The sequence below is a fragment of the Lepidochelys olivacea genome (assembly GCF_965140295.1).
Source record: "Lepidochelys olivacea isolate rLepOli2 genome assembly, chromosome: 3".
NCBI lineage: Eukaryota > Metazoa > Chordata > Testudines > Cheloniidae > Lepidochelys > Lepidochelys olivacea.
The window spans coordinates 68,100,466-68,120,721 of NC_140413.1; the positions used below are offsets into that span (position 1 = coordinate 68,100,466).

Sequence of the window (20,256 nt, forward strand, 5' to 3'; positions counted from 1 at the left end):
ATGAGTAGAAAATACAGTATTGAACATTATTCTAAGTACTTCAACAAATGCTTTTCTTGTTTGCTGGTTATATTACATCATTAGCTATTTGATTCTGTTTTTCAGGATGTTGGCTAAGGCTGAGTTGGTGGCCATACTTCAAAAATGTGTGGAGATTTTTACATCATCTTCTGGAAAACAGTTTAGTAACACGGTAGAGAAACTGGGGGAGTTCCTGACACGGTTTCAAAATCTGGAAGGTGAGCATGTAACATACTACCAAAGTGTCTGTCATCAATCTGCTATAAAATGGCGTCAGAGAATTTACATTAGAGAGAGAGAGAACAACTCTGATGTCTCATGGTATTTTGAGATCAAATCCAGAAAGTTCTCCACATAAGAATACCAAATGCTTTACAGCTTTCAACAATATTTCTTGAATAAGTCAAAAGCTTGAAAAATTAATAGTAGCAAATTCCTTTACATATCCATTTGGGCTCATTACCATGCCAGCTAATAAAAATGTGCAAATTAAGTCACAGCCAGATCCAAATAAGAGATGGATTGTTCAGGTCAGGGTGGCCTGATTGCAGTAGTAATGGCCAGTGGCAACCTGTAGAGTTCAACAGTGCAGCCCAAAAGGAAAAAGAAAAGGTCCTATATTAACAGCCTCTTTGTAACCGCAGCACAGGGACAGCATAGAGTATAGCCAATCTCAAGCATTCAAAAATCATGAGTGGCTTAAAAATTGAGATTTTAAAAAAAATATTAATACATTTGGACTTTTTGTTTTGTTTGTTTGCCTTTAGTTTGAGCCTTCGGTACACTCTCCATGTTTTCAGGCTTTTGTCTGCAACTATGAGGGCTAGAAGCTTACTTCCTTATTTGTAAATGAAAGCTGACATTATCCCGTAATAGTTGTCTTCAGGAACTGAGGCTTTAAGAAAGACTGCCAAGATCACAAGAGTAATGATAAAATTGCAGAATTTGGCAACACTGAAAATAGGCAGCACATCTACAGTCTTCCCTGTGCTCATTAATGTACCTCACCCTGATTTTGACAAACCACTTCTAGTGTGAAGGGGCAGTGTAGTCTCCGTGCTTATTGAATCTTTGGCTTTTGTTGATACTGTGATGATGGATTTTAAGATGTTGACACCTGTCCACTAAAATTGGATTGCAACTACCAACTCATTTCATGTAACCCACCAAACAGCTATCATACTTCACCACTGACCTGAACCAGACTTAAACCTGTGACCTACAGGGAACAACCCCCATAAGCAATGCAAGTAACCTAACAGTCTGTTGCTTTGAATATTATTAGTTCTTACTGTGATAGGAATTGTTTGTTTTAAAATGAATCAAAATTGAGACTTAACCCACCACCAAATAATCAGGATTTTTTAAAGCAAAGCTGCTAGTTATTGATGCAATTATTGATATACAAACTACAGGGTTCTGAAAGCAAAATTCAGGCATAGGTTAAAATTAAGATAAAACTGGGTCAGTCAAATGCTTCAGTATGTTTTATTTTTCACTTTGCTCTCACTTCAATAAATCCAGGTTACGCCGTTTGGGAATGGCAGAAAAGAACCTATTTTCTCTTTAAAAATTTTGCATGGGAAAAATGTAAATTTATAATGTAAGGAGTTTTAAAAGCTCATTAAGTGGCTGCTTCACTGAGATCAGTGGAGCTTTGGCAATTTATACTTGTTGAAGATGTGGTCCAGAAGTTTAAGGTGAAATGTAAGTGGTGCGTAGGCCTTGTGCTGGCCCTCTGCACAGGAATGAATTTTCTGTTTTTGAATAACTATTTACAATGTAAATTACAAAGTGAAGTGTTACTGACCTTTGCTTCCCAGGAGAAAAATCTAATAGCTGACTGGACTTGGGTCCTCATCCGACATGAAAGAGTACCATTGACCCTGTCTCACTTTGGCCTGGGTCAGCGGGTTTCTGTAGATATTAGAAAAAGTTTACCCTGTGTGTTGAACACTGGTTTTGTTCCAGTAGCAGAAGCCAATGAGGCACAAGATGTGTGTGTGTCATCACAAAAGGAACTCCAGAAGAAGATGGACCTCTATCATCTTCAGAAGGTCAGGCCAATTTCACTTTCTCCAAACTAGTTTCAAGATTTATTTTTTTCGAGGTTTTAATTATTCTTGGTTAGATCTGCCCTGCACACCATAGCTGTGAGCAAATAATGTTCTGTGAGTCACTTGAAAATTTAACATCCTACCCAACCTAAATGTCAGATAAGAAGCCACAGGCTTGAAGAATTTCCCTGACTCCTATCTTTCTGACTAAACATACTGGCCTTGATTTAAAAAAAAAAAAAATAGCCTGCAGCACCACAGTCCCATGCATATTTAACTTCCATTGGCATGTGTTGACAGTCCTCCCGTAAGTAGATTTCCCCACACAAAGAATACATCACTTTTTTACAGTTTTATACCACACCTCCTTCCCCGTCCCCCACCTATCAATCAATTCTGATCCTAACCTTCTACCTCTTTGTAGAGCTTCCTTGCAGATGCTACTGTTGCTTTCCTTAGCATGCAGAGAGCTTCAGCCTCCAGGTTTCTTCTCCTACATCTGGATTTTCTGCTCCCTGTTCTACCCCTTTCTTCTTCTTAGAGGAGAAGCAGCTCAGGGGTTTCTCATCTCCTTCCACCCCATTCTTAAAAAAAAAGAGTTAGTAGCATCTGACTGGCTCTGCCTACCTCTTCTCTTCCCCCTGTCCCTACCCCCTGATGAAAGGGCAAGCAGCCCTGCAAGGAAGGAGCCAGAAGCTCTCCAGCCTTACTCTGACTAAAATTTCTAGTTGCCCTAGGCAAGTTGGTTTTTCAAGCCTGGTATCAGTCTGTGAAAACCAGGTATGTATGAAGTGCAACTATGATGTGTTCTAATGTATAGTTCAACATCTCTCTACACCATTATTTTGTTGTAGCTAAATTGGTACATCAATACCTATGTTAGCACTTAAGGTGCTTTTATTTATATTTTTAAGGGCAGATGTTGAGTCAGACTTCATTGCATCTAACAAATTCATATAATAATGCCAGTTAGCATTTTGATAGCACCTTGCACCATGCATCTGAGAATTTTACAGACTTTTAATCTGCACATCCTCCCTGTGAGATAGGTACATATTATTATCCACATTTTATGGATGTGGAAACTGAGGCCCTGGAAGGCTAAGTGACTTGTTCAAAGTTGCACAGCAAATCAGAAGCAGAGCTGGGGCAAGAATCCAAATTCCCTATGTCTCAGTCCCTGGCTCCGTCCAAGAGACAACTCTCCCTTTCCTTTTTATAACTCCATAATGTATGTTAATTTTAGGAATGGAGAAAAAGCAATCTGAAATTTTCTTGTCCTAGCCTTAGGGCACTAATTTCAGAGTTTAGTGTTAGATTCAGATTAGTGTTAGCTCTGTCTAAGTAAAACAGACTCTCACAATGAAAACATTTATTTCCATTCTTAAGCAGGCAGATACTTGTATGCTATTTTACAAAAGGTATATGAACAGGGAACACAGTACTGTCAGTCTAACTTTATTTCTGTTTAGATTAATATGTGTTACCTAGGAGAGCCATGGCAATCATTTTTCATGTCTTGCTTTCTAAAATGCAATAATCCTGTCAGCATCACTCTAGATGAAAGGATTTGCCATCCAAAGTGACTGGGCTGTGCATTTTCTGTCTTTTTTTAATAGACTTTGCTGGAGTTGAAAGAATCAAAAAGATCTAAGAAACTAACGAAGTTTGAAATGCTCAGATTTGAAGTTGTTGACTTTATAGACAGCCTGGTAAGGTGAGCTTTCCTGTTCTTTGGACCCTTTAATAGTTGATACAGTATCATAAGATGCCATACAAAAATACATACATGCACACGCACACAGAACAACAGTTTACCAAACAGTTCAGACTTGGGAGAAACTGCTGTCAAAATCAAAGCGGTAGTCCTGCAATATGAGACATGTCCTCCCCACTCTTTTTTAATTCTGTGAAATGTTGCTGTTGGGTATCCTTGCAGCCATCTGTGTCTGGATGAGGGCTCTGAAAATGCCTGTTTTCCATGCTGTAAGGAGTCTGAAACACAAATTGTACAACTCATTCCTGCTGCTGCAGAAGATGAAGAAAAATATGGCAGTTGACAAGACAAGATCAAAATGGCCCACACCATAATTAGTATTGGTCTATCCATTATTTCTCTTCCGCATTGTATAGGCTAGGGTTGTGATATGCATTTCAATTTTGGTTAATGCAGGGCACGGCAGATGGGCTCGTGGAGGCAGTTCCAAGTGTAAGCATTCACAAAGAAGTCAGTATGGAGACAAGGGTTGGAGAAGGATATGAAGGCAGCTGTTAGTTGTGCATCTTCAGTAGAGGGAAGGATCAAAAGTGTGGAGCAAAAAGGGACTAGGGCAGAGAAGTTGGCAGGAGCTAGATTGTACAGAGCTACGTAGACCAAGACAAGGAGCTTGAATTTGAAAACAAAGGTGAGAGGAAGCCAGTGAAGGGGTTGAAAGATTGGATGGGTGGTGTAGGAGTAATGAGTAAGGCAGATGACTGGTGTCTGCATTCTGGGTATTGCCTGCATTGTTGGGTGAATTTTTCCCGATGTAGGTAGGATTCTAATTAAGAAATGTTTGAAGTGGGAGGCTGAGTTGATAATTCCTGAAATTCTCATTTTATTAGAAGTTGTTTCTAGGTATTGTGGTATCTTATTTTTCAGAGGTTTTCTGCCCATGCCTGTTTGAAATGCACATTCTTGCTATCCCTGTGAAAGCTTAGCTCTCAGTGTGGTTTCGTAATGTCCCTTCAGTTAAAGAGCTGTCTTTTTCATACAACCCTTGTTGTTCTTTTAGAAGTTACCTTGCTCCTGCAGAGATGCAGACCCTGAACGAGGTGGTGTATTTCCACACGGCTAACACCCTCCGTGAGCACTTGAATGCTGCACCACGGATTGCTCTTCACACAGCTCTGAACAACCCCTATTGCTACCTGAAAGTAAGAAATGGACAACTGTGTAACTTGTTCATAGTTGTGTGTAATTCGTGCACGGTCTATGTGAGGCTAATGTGTGTATTTTAATTTTGCTATTTCATAACATTTGGCACACAGTAGGGTCTGTCACAAGGAACTAGCAAGTGGCTCTTTATGAAGCAGCTGGGGAACTGGCTGAGAGCCAGAGAATCTGCCTGACTCAGGAGAAAGCTGATGCTGCTTCATTAAGACTTTTGGGTGGGAAGGCAGTTTCCAGAGCCTCATTTTTAACAGCCTTCTCTACAGAGATAAGCAGAAAGACTTTCTCACCCTCCACTTTGATTGGATGACCCAATGTCCCTGACAGGAGAGTCCTCCAGTTACCAAACCTGGTAGACCCTGTTCATTTTACAAATATAGTGTTTTGTCCTGTGTCTTTGTAAACTCATGTAGATTGGCTACCTGATGGAGCTGCTGAAATTGAGGACAGACTGGCTGTATACAAAAGTATCTAAAAGACTCCCTCCTCCTCATGCCCATCACATAGTGATGCCCTACCCCTTCTTGTTCCAGACCTGCAGTGATCCACACATCACCTTCCCATGAGCTCTTGAACTAAACCAGCCCCCCTGCACATAGTCAAATCCACAGGGTGTCAGGGAAGGAGAAGGGGTAGGTGGGAGAGAGGCTCCTTGGTTGAGGAGAGGCAGGAGTGGGCATTCTTTTCTCTTTCCCACTCTCATGCACAGTTCCCTGATGCTCACCCAAACCATCCCCATGTCCCAGTTTTTCCCGTTAAAAATGTGGCCATTATGTGGAAAAATAAGATTATTGACATTCATGGATGTTTGCATGCTTGCTGCCTGAGACGGATGAGCAGGAACCAAACTGGATAAGTGTTTGAATTCTGTGATCCAGTCTGTGTTGGGTTTTTTTGTCTGTGTGCTTATTTATAAGAACACACCTTTACAATTTTATCTTGTTACAAAAACACAAAAGACTAAGATTAGGAGAGCCAGCTAAATCCAGTTTCTAATGTGCTTAATGAATAGTCTCTTAATTGAATTTACAGAAATGTAAAAGACCTAGATCTTTATCTTTACACATTTGTTCTTTGCATTTTTGATGCATTTCCTGTGCTTGTTGGGTATCTAACTCAGTGTCCAGTAGGAGTACTGGCTGTGGCAGTGCATTACTACTATTTTAATCTGTTTGAACTGAAGATATAATTTCTCCAACTGTGTATAAATCCTGCAGAGTTTGTACTTTCATGGGCTACAACCAGAGCAAAATTTCTCTGATAAACATCTAGCTATCCAGAGCTGTTCCTACCAAAAAGGTTCAGGCAGGAAAGAATCTGCCACTGTAAAGTACCAGCAAGTGGTTAATGATATGATGCCATTTCTCATGGGACTCTAACCGAGCTTCTCTTTCAGCAAAATGGGAACTGGATTGGTATTTAGCCTGACAAAAACGTGTAAAAAAGAATTGTAATTCTTCTTTGAGTGCTTGCTCATGTCCATTTCATTGTACATATGTGTGCTTGCCACATGCACCGGTGCCAGAAGTTTTTCTCTCAGTGGTATCTGTAGGGGACCGGCTCTGGCGCCCTCTGGAGTGGCACGCCTATGCACCGGTATAAGGGGCTCCACCCAACCCCCAGTTCCTTCTTATTGCCAGTGACGGTGCTGAAATGTCTTCTTGTCTCGGCAAGCTTGCTCCTCTCAACTAGTTGATAGAAATTTTGTTAGTTTTATAGTTCCCTTAGTGTTAGGGTTACTAACCCTCCACGATTGTCCTGGAGTATCCAGGAATTAAAGCTTAATCTTTAATTAAAGATTATGTCATCTGATGAAACCTCCAGGAATACGTCCAACCAAAGTTGGCAACCCTACTTAGTGTAGACTTAGTTTTAGTCCTGAATGGGACTTAGCCTAGGGACGGGGCATGCCCCAGTCCCCAAGCTTCAAACCTTGTGACTGTTGCAAGAAACTCATGCCAGTCAGTGATCCCCATAGAAGCTGTTTGAATTGCTTAAGGGAAATCCACGTTAGCGACAAGAATCACACAAGCATGAAACAGGTGTCTCACAAGCAAGAGCTTCAGATTGCAGACCAGAAAGGAGTGGGACATTCATCTCCAAGCACTCCTTATGGAGTTGGGCCTTACACCGGCATCAGAGCCGACCAGGTCAGACTCCGCTCCTAGCATTCTGGCCTTAGTGCAGAGCGTTCCAACGTCACCGGTCTTAGACCAGCACCGATGCCCATCCCCAGTTCCAGCTAAAAAAGCAAAAAAAGGCTGGGAGGGGATGTTCTCCTATGTCCCATAAAGGGGAAGGAGAGGGCCAGAGGAGAGCAAGGACACGCGAGGGGCAGCTCTTCGCTTCTAGACAAAGGTTGGGCTCTGACTCCCATGAGTGGTTAAGCCTACTCCAAGACCCACCTGCCACCCCGGGGAGCATCAGAGGCACTCTGCACCTGGCGGTGCCATCCACACTGCCTCAGAGGGCCTCGTTTGAGGGATCAATCTGCCTTGGGACCTTTCCAACGGTCCCCATCAGTGCAGCACTGCTTCTCGCCATAGGGGATGTCCCGTCAGCACTCGCCTGAGCAGCACCACCAGCCCATGGACGCAAGTTGGCTTGCCTGCTAGAGTTCCCAGCATCAGTCTTGGAAACCAGGCAGCGTTCCTTGGGCTCGGTGCGGTGGGCTGGCGCAGAGGTGCGGCACCAGTCCCCAGAGCCCTGGTGTCAGGAGCACCCAAGTCATTCTCCCAGCTCATGACACCGCTCTGGAGGGTCGAGACACCTGTCCCTGGAGCCCCATCGCCGGAACGCCAGTACAGTTCACTGCAAACGTGTCAATGGTCTCTGACACATGGGTCTACTTACATTCCTGCTCCTGCTCAACAGAACGGCATCGCTCGCTAAACATAAGGCGTCAATCACCAGGGTACCGTCGCCGATCTACCAAACGCCATCACCAGGATTGCAGCACTGAGCGTCATCGCCCTCGTACAGATCCTCAGCGGAAGTCCAGGACCAGAGCCGATGGGATCGGGGTAGACAGGCAGTCTCGGCACCGTCCTGGTCCCCCAGGCATGTATCCCCATCCTCAGGCTCCGAGAAAATCCTACTCACGGGCCAGGGCCACCCATTCCCTGCTGGGCCACAAGTAGCAACATGGCCCCAGGGCCAGTGGCCTGCCCCCTGGCAACTCTGGAATCCCTGGGGATTTCCCCAACCATCGCAGGTGCATAGGTCGGCCTCAGGGGCATCCAACAAATGGTCGGCAACAGTCTACCTCCCTCCCCCAACTCTGATGCGGAGTCAGAGTGGGCTCCGCAGGTTCAGCCAGCCTTGGCTGAGGCTCCCATGGCAGAAGTGGTGGAGTTGGTTGACCCACCTGTACCTGCCTCCTCGTCATCTTCACATGATGAGGCGATAGCAGGGGCCTCTCACCTGGTTCCCCAGGACCATGCCAAGGCTCACCAGGAGCATACATGCCCCATTCTAGAGTGCGCCAGACCCAGTCCCATATGGATACCACTGAGGGAAAAACTTCCAGCACCAGTGTATGGGGCAAACACGCACACCTACAATGGAATGGACATGAGCAATACATCTTGAAGAACAACAGTTACGAAACGGTAACCTTCTTTTCTGTGCTGATGGATTGCTTGGAAACCCAGCTACTGGCAATTCAAAATACCACAGCTAGGAACTGCTTGGCCTTGTGTCAGTGCGATATGGGGAATCTGAGCCCAAAATATCCCTGGGGCTTAGAGAATCATGAAGGCATCATGTCTGATCTTGCAGAAAGGGAGAGTTTCACACAGAACTTGAGTAATAATTCCCATCTCACCAGGATATTTGGAGCAGCAAAAAAAAGAAAAAAAAAATCCATAAGCTGCATTTAGCTCTCCTTTTTTGGAGGGAGGAATACTTTGACTCAAGACCCTTGATAAGGGAATAAATAGAGATCCTGAAAAACTTATTTTTCCTCCATCTGCTCCCCTCAAAAGAGCACAGCCAGGTTTTTAACTTGTTCCTGAGTATCTGTTTATGCTCCTTACTTGGAAGCAGCGCTAGTTGTCAATTAAATGTAATGTTGGTGTTTAAGGTCCTCCTTTTCATTAATGATTGCATTCTAGAACAACTTCCTGCTTATCAGTCTTAGTATGTAGTTATTTCCTGGCAGAGACAGCTTATCTGCTGTTACCTCAGGAAGCTGAGGTTTCCATGAGCACTGCTGCAGCTCCCTCAGGGCATGCTATAAAGACCTGGCCTTAACATCATAAGCAAGCTGTCATTCTCCAAACTCAGGCATAGATCATGCATTGCTGATCAATAGTATTCTCCCTGGATTAGTTCCTTGTTTCCTATGTACGGTCCAAATGCCTGCACTATAGAAGTTAGGACTTGCCCTGTTTTACACAGCTGTTTGATTTCAACCAAATCAAAGTGATCTTACTGGTTGGTAAAATGGTAACATAGGGAATGAATTACATTATTTTCATGAATTGCAGACTGGCTCACCAATGATACAGTACAATTTATCAATCTAGACATGAGCTGCATTAGTTAATAGTCACACTATTTAGATTGAAACCATCTGTACTGAACTGTCAGGTAAATTGACGTAATACCGAATACCTTCAATTTCTGTCGTCTTTGCATAGTGTAATTGAATCTGAAAATCTGTTAGACTGAATTTCTGAAAACTCTATAAGGGAACTTCCCATAGGCACTGGGATTGCTGATCCCAATCATGAAGCTAAAGCTTACAAACTGGAAGAATCAGTTGTAAAAGGCAAATTTAGAAATTTAATGAACAGGAAATGAAGGTAATTGCTTGCCTCATCTTTTTCTCTGTATTGAAAACCTTTGCTTATGATGGTGTCCTTGGTTAGGCATCTTTTAAACTTATTTTCTAACTGACCTGTTATGCAACCAAATGTTGAAGTATGGGTTTTAGACCCGTTATTAGCTGCTGATAGCAGCAGAATCAATGGTGTTGTTCACAGAAAAAGCTCCTGACCTGTTAATGTGGCTAAAGTACTATCGATAAATTTATGAGCTGATGTCACAGTGCTATGGATTGCAACAATAGCATAGAAGTTTTTTTTCTTAGATAAGGTCCTTTTTAACTTCACAGTCAACTAACTAAAGTGTTGTCAGTTTGGATTTCCTGACATGTGGAATGGTTTCTGAAAATCAGACTTCAGCTTTGCAGGTACTGGTTTTCAAACCAGAGAGAGGTGATGGTTTATACACACGGAAGATAAAACTATAAGAAAAACAAATAAACTTGTTAATGCATGTAGACAGATTTATGTTTATATTCCTTCCCCCCCTGAGGACAAAAAGCGCTCTGACATCTATTTATTAGATAGCGAGGACAGAGATGAAGTGCTAATCAATTTATCTTACCTGATCTATAGAATTAAATATTCCTTACTCTGGTGTACAAAATAGAACAAGCAAGAGAGAAGGGGAATAAACTTAATAAAATACCTGCTGTGAGTGCTCCACTGTAGGTGTGCTTGCGTCCCTAAGCTAATGATCAGAGAACTTTTATAGCTGTGTCTGTTACGCCCACACACGCACTGTCTCTCCAAACTAGCCACAGGGCTAGCCAGCGTGCGCAGGCTAACCCCCCTCAGCTCCTTCTCAACTGCCTCAGCTAGAGACAGAGCTATTGGCAGTCCAGTATGACCATTACCTTCACTTACATTTCTATAGCTAGTCTCCCCAGTTGTAGTTGTAGTTTTTTTTCTTTTCTATTTTCTTTCTTAAAAAGGTGGGGGAGGGCTTCATCTCCCCCCCCCCCCGCTTTTTTTTTTGGTTGGGGACCCTTCCCCCAACAGGATAATGCTTAGTTTACCGGGCTTCAAGAAGTGCCTCTCCTGCAAAGAGGCTATCCCTGTAGCAGACAAGCACTCCTGGTCTCTGCCAGCAGCTCAGACTCCGGTCATGCAAGGACAGGAAATTGAGACCAGAAGATCATCTTCATGGAGGCAGCCCTCCAACCCTCCCCGGACCCCACCAAAGAGTCCCTTGGCAGGCGTGATTCTTCCCCACAGCCCTCAACTTCCAAGGACTGTGGGTTGAAGAAATCAGCCCCTGACCCCTCTCATAAGTCATTGAAAAACAGAGCGGGAAGTCCCCATAATGAGCCCCAAGCCGACCGTAAACGATCTGCAGTATGCTGGGTATCCTCTGTACCATCTGCACTGAGACAATCTCAGTCCAGTACCCATGACTCACAAAAATCTGCAGTGGCAGATGCCATTGACACACGTAAGGACCCAACAGGCACAGGCACCAAGTTAACAGCACCAAAGGACAAGGACAGGAGTCAGCACTCCACTAAGAAGATGCTGCCGGTACATACTACTCCATCAGCACCGTCATCAATGCCCCATTGAGCACTGGAGTGGTCAGTGCGGGCAAGATCTCCATTCCCCCAGTACTGCCAGTGGCACCAAGGCAGTCGGTACCACTGGAATTCCGACACTTGAGAGACCTCCGCATATCCAACATACTGGTGTCTCCTTGTCTCAGTACTGGGACCTCCACACCCAGTCTTCTTGTGGTACGGGAGTCTTCCCTGCCACACACCCCTGCTCTCTAGTGCCGACTCAGACAGCGAACCAGAGGCGGCTATATCGCAATACTCTTCTCAGGCTCCCTATGGTGCCCAATACCAACAGGGCCCCGAGCATACCCTCAGATGGTCCCACCACTGCCACCTTGGTGCAGTCAACCGTTGGCACCACCACTGGGCTCTATGCCTCCACCACGCTAGTGGCCCATGCCTCTCAAGCTTCCAGTCCTACCTGAGACGCTCCCACTCCGCCACAGTGTCCAGGGCCTCGGAACCTCCAGAAGAGATTGTGGAGGAACAGGAGGGCGGCATTGAGGAAGAGGTGACCCTGAGGACCATATCCTCCTTCCCATATGAAGCCATTATGCCTCCCACACCATCCCTGGCTGATGACTTCTGCCTTTTCCAGGACCTAGCAAAGAGTGTGGCAGACGCTCTGCAGATACCATTAGAAGAAGTCAAGAGCACCCATCACAAGTTCCTTGACATACTCCACTCCTTCTCATCCTCAAAAATAGCCCTTCCTGTTAATGAGGCTCTTCTGGACCCCGCGAAAACCATATGGCAGACCCCAGCATCTGTGGCTCCTACATGCAAGTGGGCCGACAAAAAATATTATGCCCCAGCAAGGGAGATGAAATTCCTTCTCCCACCCTCCACCCAACTCCATTGTGATGGACGCTGTCAGCTCTCGTGGCCATCAACACCAAATGAGGCCTGCTCCCTACAATGAGGATTGGAAGCATTTGGACCTCTTTGGAAGGAAAGCCTACTCTTCTGCCTATTGAATTGCCAATTACCAAGCCCTAACTGTGAAATACAACTATGTGAATTACTAGAAAATCAGCAGTTTTATTGATCAGCTGCTTGACCTGCTCCGCTACCAATTCAAAGCCATCATTCAGGAGGGACAGTTAGTGGCCAAGACAACACTACAATCTGTTCTGGATGCAGCCAACACAGCCCCAGGTCCATCTCCATGGTGGTGATTATCTGACATGTTCCATGACTACATCTGTTGAGCGTCCCTAATGAAGTCTAGTCAACTGTTGAAGACCTTCCCTTTGAAGGCATCAAGCTCTTTGCAGAGAAGATGGATTCCTCTCTTTGCACCCTAAAAGAGTATAGGGCTACTCTCTGCTCACTGGGCATGGGCATCTACACACCAGGACAAGAGAAAATTTAGTTCGCAGCCCCAGTACAAACCATGTATTTTCCAATACCCAACTCAACGCTACTACAAGCCTCGGAGGAAGAAAATTAAGTTTACTAGTCATAAATAGTCTGTCCCACAGTCTTTCACATCCCAGCCATCCACTTCCAAGCACCAATTTTGACATGTTGGTCAATGCGACGATAGACCACTCCCCCCAACCACTACAGCTGACCGCTGCTTTCCACCCATTTGGCCACCGTCTCGTAACGTTCTGCAGCATCTGAGAATGCATAACATCAGACCAGTGGGTCTTAGAGATTGTTCATAATGCGTACTCCATTTTACCTCCCTACCCCCTCAACAACACCCTTCCCTTCTTCAGGGACCCTTCTTGCATAAATTTACTACAACAAGAGAGAGATCATCATCTCCTCCGGTTAGGAGCCATAGAACCGGTACCTCAACATCTATGAGGCAAAGGGTTTTACTCTCGTTATTTCCTAATACCCAAGAGGAAGGGAGGTTGGAGACCCATATTAGACCTCAGAGTACTCAAGTTTGTCAGAGCTCAAAAATTCAAGATGGTCACTCTAGCAACAATTATTCCAGCATTAGAGAAGGCAAATGGGTTTTCAGCTGTCTACCTTCAGGACACCTGCTTCCGTATCTCAATCCTACCATCTCACAGACAGTTCCTTAGATTTAACCTAGGACAAGGCTACTACCAGTACAGAGTATTGCCCTTTGGGCTATCATCTGCTGTGAGAGTATTCTCCAAGGTTCTCTCAGAAGTGGCCGTGCACTTACGTTCCTAAGGGATCATGATTTACCCTTACCTGGACGATTGCCTCCTCCAAACTCAGTCCCTCGCTGACTCACCAAATCTGCAATAGACTTTTTCACAGAACTGGGCCTACAGATCAATGCCCAGAAATCAACCCTCGTTCCAGTTCAACTCCCAGGATTCATAGGCACCGACCTCAACTAGTTACAGGTCAGAGCACTCCGCTCTCAGTGCAGATTCCTCTTCTTGGCCACACTCATAGAGACCATTCAAAAGAGCCCACAAATATCAGCCAGACACTGCCTCCAACTCTTGGGGCATATGGCAGAAGGAGCAGCGATGATACCACATGCCAGGCGTCAGATGCAATGCCTCCAGATGTGCTTCAGATCTATTTACAAACCAAACAGACTAGACTAGAGCTAAGGGCGGTCAGGAATGTATTTCCTCCCACTGATCAAGGGATCACAAACGAGACTCCTAACAGACCACATGGCATGTATGTACTACATAAGTCGACAAGGGGGAGCCAGCATTCCCCTCCCATTGTGCAGAAGCAATGAGACTATGGAACTGGTATATCTCCCATGGCGTCACACTGTCAGCAGCTTACCTCCTGGGTACACACAACTTGACAGCAGACTGTCTGTCACAGATTCCCACACAACCATGAGTGGGAGATAAACCAGATGTACTTCACGACCTATTCAGGCAGTGGGGCACATCAACCACAGAACAGTTCACCACTTACCTACGCTACTGCTCCAGATCAGAGATAGGACAACAGTCCATGGGCAATGCTCTCCTCCTCACCTTCTCTATGCCTTTCCTCCTTTTCCCCTATTGTAGAAAGTCCTGATAAAAATAAAAAGAGAGAGCACATGTCATACTTGATTGCTCCTACTTGGCCAAGACAGACCTGACCCTTACTTGTCATAGCTCACAACATGACCACCGATCTCTCTCCCTTGCACTCCATACCTCCTCTCGCGGAACAAAGGACGGACTCCGCATCACAACCTAGGGATTCTTCGCCTCAAGGCGTGGCTCCTTCATGGCTCCAACACCTAGAGAACTCCTGCTTGAAGGAGGTACAAGAGGTATTACGACACAATAGAAAGTCCTAAACACACCATACTTACCTGCAAAAATGGTCCAGGTTCCGTTTTTGGTGTTCTTCCCAATAGATCTCCCCAACATCTGCAGCTATTCCAAAGATCCTAGAATATGTACTGACCCTAAAAAGATTGGGATCATCTTTCAGCTTTCGGAATGCACCTAGCAGCTATAGCAGCCTTCCTCCAACAAGTAGAGGGATACCCAGTACTATCACACCCAATCACTAAGATTCCTCAGGGGTATAGTAAACCTTTTCCCATAGCCCTGACTTCTTATCCCCACATGGGACGCAAACCTGGTATTGCAAGGACTGATTAGGTCTCCCTTCGAACCCATAGCCACCTGTTTGCTATCAGGAAGGCCGTTTTCATTGAGAGGTATGTAAGCAATCACCCTAGATAGGAGAATAGGAGAAATGGCAGCTCTGATGGCACATTCCACACACAGTATTCTTTCGGGACAAAGTTATGCTCAGGCCACATCCAAAATTCATCCCTAAGTTAACCTCTCCATTGCACATGAATCAATTGATTCACCTTCCAACCTTCTACCGACACAACAGATAGGCTATATTACACACATTAGAAGCCAGGAGACCCCTTTCCTGTTACCTGGATAGGACGAAGACTTTCAGAAACTCTCCTAAGCTCTTCCTCTCTATTGGAGAAAGGTCCAAGGCTCTTAGCAGTATTACTTCAGAGACTCTCCAATGGGTCTCAAACTGCATTAGACAATGTTACCAAGTTTGCAATATGATCTCTTCTTATAGTATTCGCACACACTCCACGAGGTCAATCTCATCCATCGCCTTCTTCAAGAATGTCCCTATCAGAGATCTGTAGAGCGGTGATATGGGCATCAGTCCACACCTTCTCAGAACATTATGCAATCACTGGGGACTCCGCCTCCAATGCCATCTTCGGCACCACAGTACTGTCATCTGTAACGGACCCAACTCCAAAGTCCCAGCCCTCCAATAGGGATACTGCTCAGGAGTCACCCATAGGGACGCTACTCAAAGAAGAAAAAAGTTATTTACCTTGTGCAGTAATGATGGTTCTTCAAGATGTGTGTCCTGATGTGTGCTCCACAACCCCACCCTTCTCCCCTCTACTTTGGAGTTCTTTTCTATTACTCTGCGTTAGAGAAAGAACTAAGGGAGGTTAGCCCATGTGCGCTGACTCTCCTCGTGGTAGGGCACGAGGAGAGACAGCGCATGTGCGGGCCTAACGGACACTGCTATCGAAGTTCTCCAATCAGCAGTGCAGGGACGCAAGCACACCTAAAGGGGAGCAGCTATAGGGACACATGTCAAAGAACCATTGTTACTGCACAAGGTGAGTAACTTCTTTTTGCAAACCAGATGATGCATCATTTAATTTCTTACGTCCCCAGTGGATTTGTGTTGGGATTTTGGGTTTTTTTGCACTCATCACCATACTTCTAGAGGCACAAACAATAAATATGAAAAAATACCGACAGTACTAACTTCCTGAGTTATCTGGGGTTGATCGTATTTGCTTTCAACACTAGAGATCTTTAAAGATAAAATATGCTCTGAAAACTACTGCCTTCATTTTCTCTGTTTATTTTTTTTATCAGAATCAAACTTTGAAAAGTGACGTTGGATGTATTTCTAATACTGCTCCTGACATATGCATAGTGTATAAACTTCATTTGGAGTGCGGCAGATTAATAAATCTTGTTGACTGGTTAGAGGTATGTGAAGATGAAAATATTAACTATATATGTGTATAGTCTCTAGATTTTGCTGACTTTTTTTTTTTTGCATGCTTTTCTTTGTTTTGTTTTTGTTTCTCTTCAGTGCCATCACTTTTGAAAGCCAGTCTTCTCATGCCACACTGATTCCTGTCCCTGCAAGTACTTGTAAGGCCCACAAATCACCATCCCACTCAACCTCCCCTCCTAGTGCTGGGCATCATTTATTACCAGCACTGCTATCCCAACAATGAAAATCCCTGTTGCTGCTTGTACCTTGTTTATGTTCAGTGTAAACCAAATGTTATGCTTTACAGAGCTACTTTTTCTTCTTTAGCTTTTTAACATTTGCTGATGCACGTTTTCACAGAAAAGCCTGTGTAATGTAAGTACTGTCTCTGAGATATGTGTGATTGGAGGGGTTATGCATCTTATCTTTGCTCTTTAGGCCTTTTCAACGGTGGTAACGGCGGTTGAGGGAACAGACCCAGATTCAGTGGCCACAGACCAGGTGGATGAAATTATCCAGTATCCTTTGTTGTTTCTCGCTTGAATTTATTTTTAATGTTCACATACGTACAAACCAGTGGCCTTTTTCTCGTGGATGAACAAAGCTTTTACAAATGCAGCTTCCCCATGCACTGAGAACTGACTGAAAGAGGGCTAAATACTTTTCAATTAATCTTCTTATAATAAAAAAAATACAAAAGGAGGGTTGACCATTTGTCATATGGCGCTTTTTGCCAAAACCTTAATTCTTTTAGGGTTGGGTGAGGTGAGGTCCCAAGTGCCAGAGGATGTTGTTAGTATAATATATGTCCCAATTTCATTATTCCGTAGCATACTGTAGATTTCCTTTAAAAATGTCAACTTGCATTTAATATTTCTAAGGAAGTTAAATCCTTTACCATTTAAAATCAAGTATATCTAGGTGTTGAGAGATGAATGGCACAAACAAGCACATCAAAGCATCACCTCACCTATTATGCATTAATGCTTGAATTGAAGTCAAAAGTTGGGGCATTGTTTCTGCAACCAGAGGATGGGTTTCATTCAGGTGGTTGGGGTTCTTCCCCTCATTCTTCCAGTTTTGTTGTCCAGGGATGTACAAACAAAATAACCCTAAATATTTTATGAGTTTACAAAATTAATATTGTGTAGCCCTCTCGCCTCACCTCTCCGTAGTCACCACTACATCCAGCCCAAACAGCGGCACAGGTTAGAGCAGTGGTTCTCAAATTTTTTTTACTGGTGACCCCTTTCACATAGCAAGCCTCTGAGTATGACCCCCCCTTATAAATTAAAATAGCTTTTTTTATATATTTAACACTATTATAAATGCTGGAGGCAAAGTGGAGTTTGGGGGGGAGGCTGACAGCTCGCAACCCCCCATGTAATAACCTCGTGATCCCCTGAGGGGTCCCGACCCCCAGTTTGAGAACCCCTGAGTTAGAGCAAGAGCTACTTTATCCTGTAGGTCAGAGGTCATGTTGCCTTGATTTAAATGAATTTCAATTTTGTGCTTACTATGCACCAATAAATCCCTCCCATACCAGAGAGAAATGTAAGTGCTTACTTCATTCAATTCAATTATTTTAATCATGACATATATACTTGTTAATTTCCTTTACAAGAACTTCCAGCGCTCGTTTTATTAGAGCTGTTTCAGAACTGGAACTCTTAGGGTTCATAAAGCCTAGCAAACAGAAAACAGATCATGTGGCAAGGCTGACATGGGGAGGCTGTTAAATGATAGAACAAGTTGAGAAAGACCAACCAATGTATGCATGCTGCCTGTGAAAGTTCATTATGGCATATGGGGGACAATGCAGCCATTGGGACAAATTAATCCCTTATGTAACTCTACTGATGTTAAAGGAGTTAAACTAAGGATGAATTTGACCTCTTATGTACTATATTCTAATAGCCAACAAAATACTACCTCTTTTCTATACATGTTTGTATGGAGTCAAGGAGTCAGCTTTAGTACATGATTTAATATTCTCTTAAAATTGCAAAGTTCTGACCACTGCTCTGTACCAGTTTTCATCTTCTCTTATGTATGATGTGGTTTAGGCTAGGAGGCCAGAATGCGATTGTGTTGTGCGATTTTCTTTTAATGTGTAACCATGAATGCTGAATTTAATTTGCTCACTATCTGGATTTAAATGGTCATGTTATGAAATGTTCTCCAGATACTGCATATTTTCAAAAAATCATTCTGCTGAGAATTGAAATAACAAGCCTCTGTGACCAGAACCCACTGAGCCCTCCCCTTGCAGTGTGCAGTACCAGCCACTCTGAGCAGAACTATTTGATGATCCTGGTGATGGTGCCCTGGGAAGACTTGTCTACATACAGAAGAAAACCAGGTTTCTGTGTTAGAAAATAAAGGAAAAGTGTTTCTGAAGGGACAAAAACAATTGTTACTATCCAATTTGATAACATAGCTGGACAGTAAATAAGACTATTTCAAAAATACTCCTTTAGCTAACCTGCGTTATCAATCAGATTTCATTATCCGCATAGGAGATACGAGAATATTGCTCAATTAGGAGTGTTGAAGGAAGGTAATAAAATACCCATTTAAAGTACAAGGTCATCATTTCTCTTCTCTCTCCCTCCGTCTCCCCTTTTCCCCCACAGATTTTTGTTCATTGGGCAGTGGGACAAGCAAGGGAAACAGCTGTGTGGGAATAATGTAATTGTTGACATAATTTTATAACTGACAGATGTTCAGCCACTGATATCACTTGATAGATGGAACATTCCAAACCATTTGTGCCCTGTGCAAGGAATGAAACAAGTTTAACCATGGGGCTGTCCTGTCATAGTGAAGTGTAGACATTAAGACAGAACCACTCCAGATCACAAACCTAGCAATTCTGAATTGTTTGTAAAGTGCCATCAGTCTGGAGGTACAATGTGGGAGCCTAAAATAAGGCTACACTGTTTCTCAGCATTAAAAATCTGCAATACAGGTTTGTCCTGATATAGTAATCTATTGTGATTTCTTTCCCCAGGAAGATAAATAGTTGAAGTAAAAATGATTTTGTGCAGTGTTTTTGACTTTTTAAGTTAGACTGAAGATCTCAGTATGGAATAGTGTGGGCAAGCTGGCCTACTTCAAAGCAAGGACCAAGGTTATATTTTTTCTGATGAGCTGATACCCCCAAAAAGTACTCAAATACATTCTCAATGTGGTGTGTGCAAACTTCAGCCCAGAGAGTCTTATTACCGTTACTAGGAGCTGCACAGCTAAAGGGTTAGTGAATTTACTCCTAAAGCCCAACCAATGCTTCCCAGCCCAACGAGTGGAAACTTTGACAGGTAACTGCATGCTGTCCAAAAAGACTTCTACCCATAAAATCTTTAGTTCTTTTGGGGGGTGGGGGAGAGGACTCCCCAGGTTGCCTTGTTTGCTGCAATGCCGGTAATTACATTTCTGAAGAACCCACTTACTCATATGCAGAGAAAAATAAATTCTACACATTTATTTTGACTACTTTGCTCCTCTCTTATTTTTGCCCAGTTTTTGTTCTGCACTTGCGCTAATTACACTCTAAATCTGTAAGTAGCTTTAACTTTAAAAAATCTCTGTAATCTTTATCCTTGGAAGTGCTCAATAATCTACTAGTTCTTAGCGTTTTTCCTCTTAAACAACTGAAGTTCACACATGCTTAGTAGCTTTATTTTAAAGTGAGTTTTAAAATTCCATGCTTTAGTAATGTGTCTAGCTGATCATGGATGTACCTGAAAAGGCTAAATGTGGTAGACTTAACAGAAATTACATGTTTAAATCTCTGTAATAGGAAAATATAACAAAGGATGTATTCAGACAGACATTTATTAGCTAACTATACAATTCATGGCAATATTGCTTATTGTAGGAAGTTT

General features: G+C 43.5%; 1 protein-coding gene across 5 annotated transcripts in view; it reads left to right on the forward strand.

Annotated features, from left to right (window-relative positions):
- The window catches only part of ORC3 (origin recognition complex subunit 3), an 80,853-nt gene extending 60,992 nt beyond the window's left edge, over window positions 1-19,861 (forward strand). For 2 of the 5 annotated variants that reach the window (XM_084622781.1, XM_084622779.1), the window contains exons 14-20: window positions 106-239; window positions 1,993-2,078; window positions 3,698-3,795; window positions 4,853-4,994; window positions 16,243-16,359; window positions 16,808-16,887; window positions 18,003-19,861. In XM_084622781.1, coding sequence (XP_084478907.1) covers window positions 106-239; window positions 1,993-2,078; window positions 3,698-3,795; window positions 4,853-4,994; window positions 16,243-16,359; window positions 16,808-16,887; window positions 18,003-18,108 — 763 coding nt within the window. In that variant the 3' untranslated portion in view covers window positions 18,109-19,861. Of the gene's footprint in view, window positions 1-105; window positions 240-1,992; window positions 2,079-3,697; window positions 3,796-4,852; window positions 4,995-16,242; window positions 16,360-16,807; window positions 16,888-18,002 lie in introns of those variants that run through there. The other 3 variants (XM_084622782.1, XM_084622780.1, XR_014710771.1) reach the window with 2 other exon arrangements.
- Window positions 19,862-20,256: the final 395 nt, after the last annotated feature.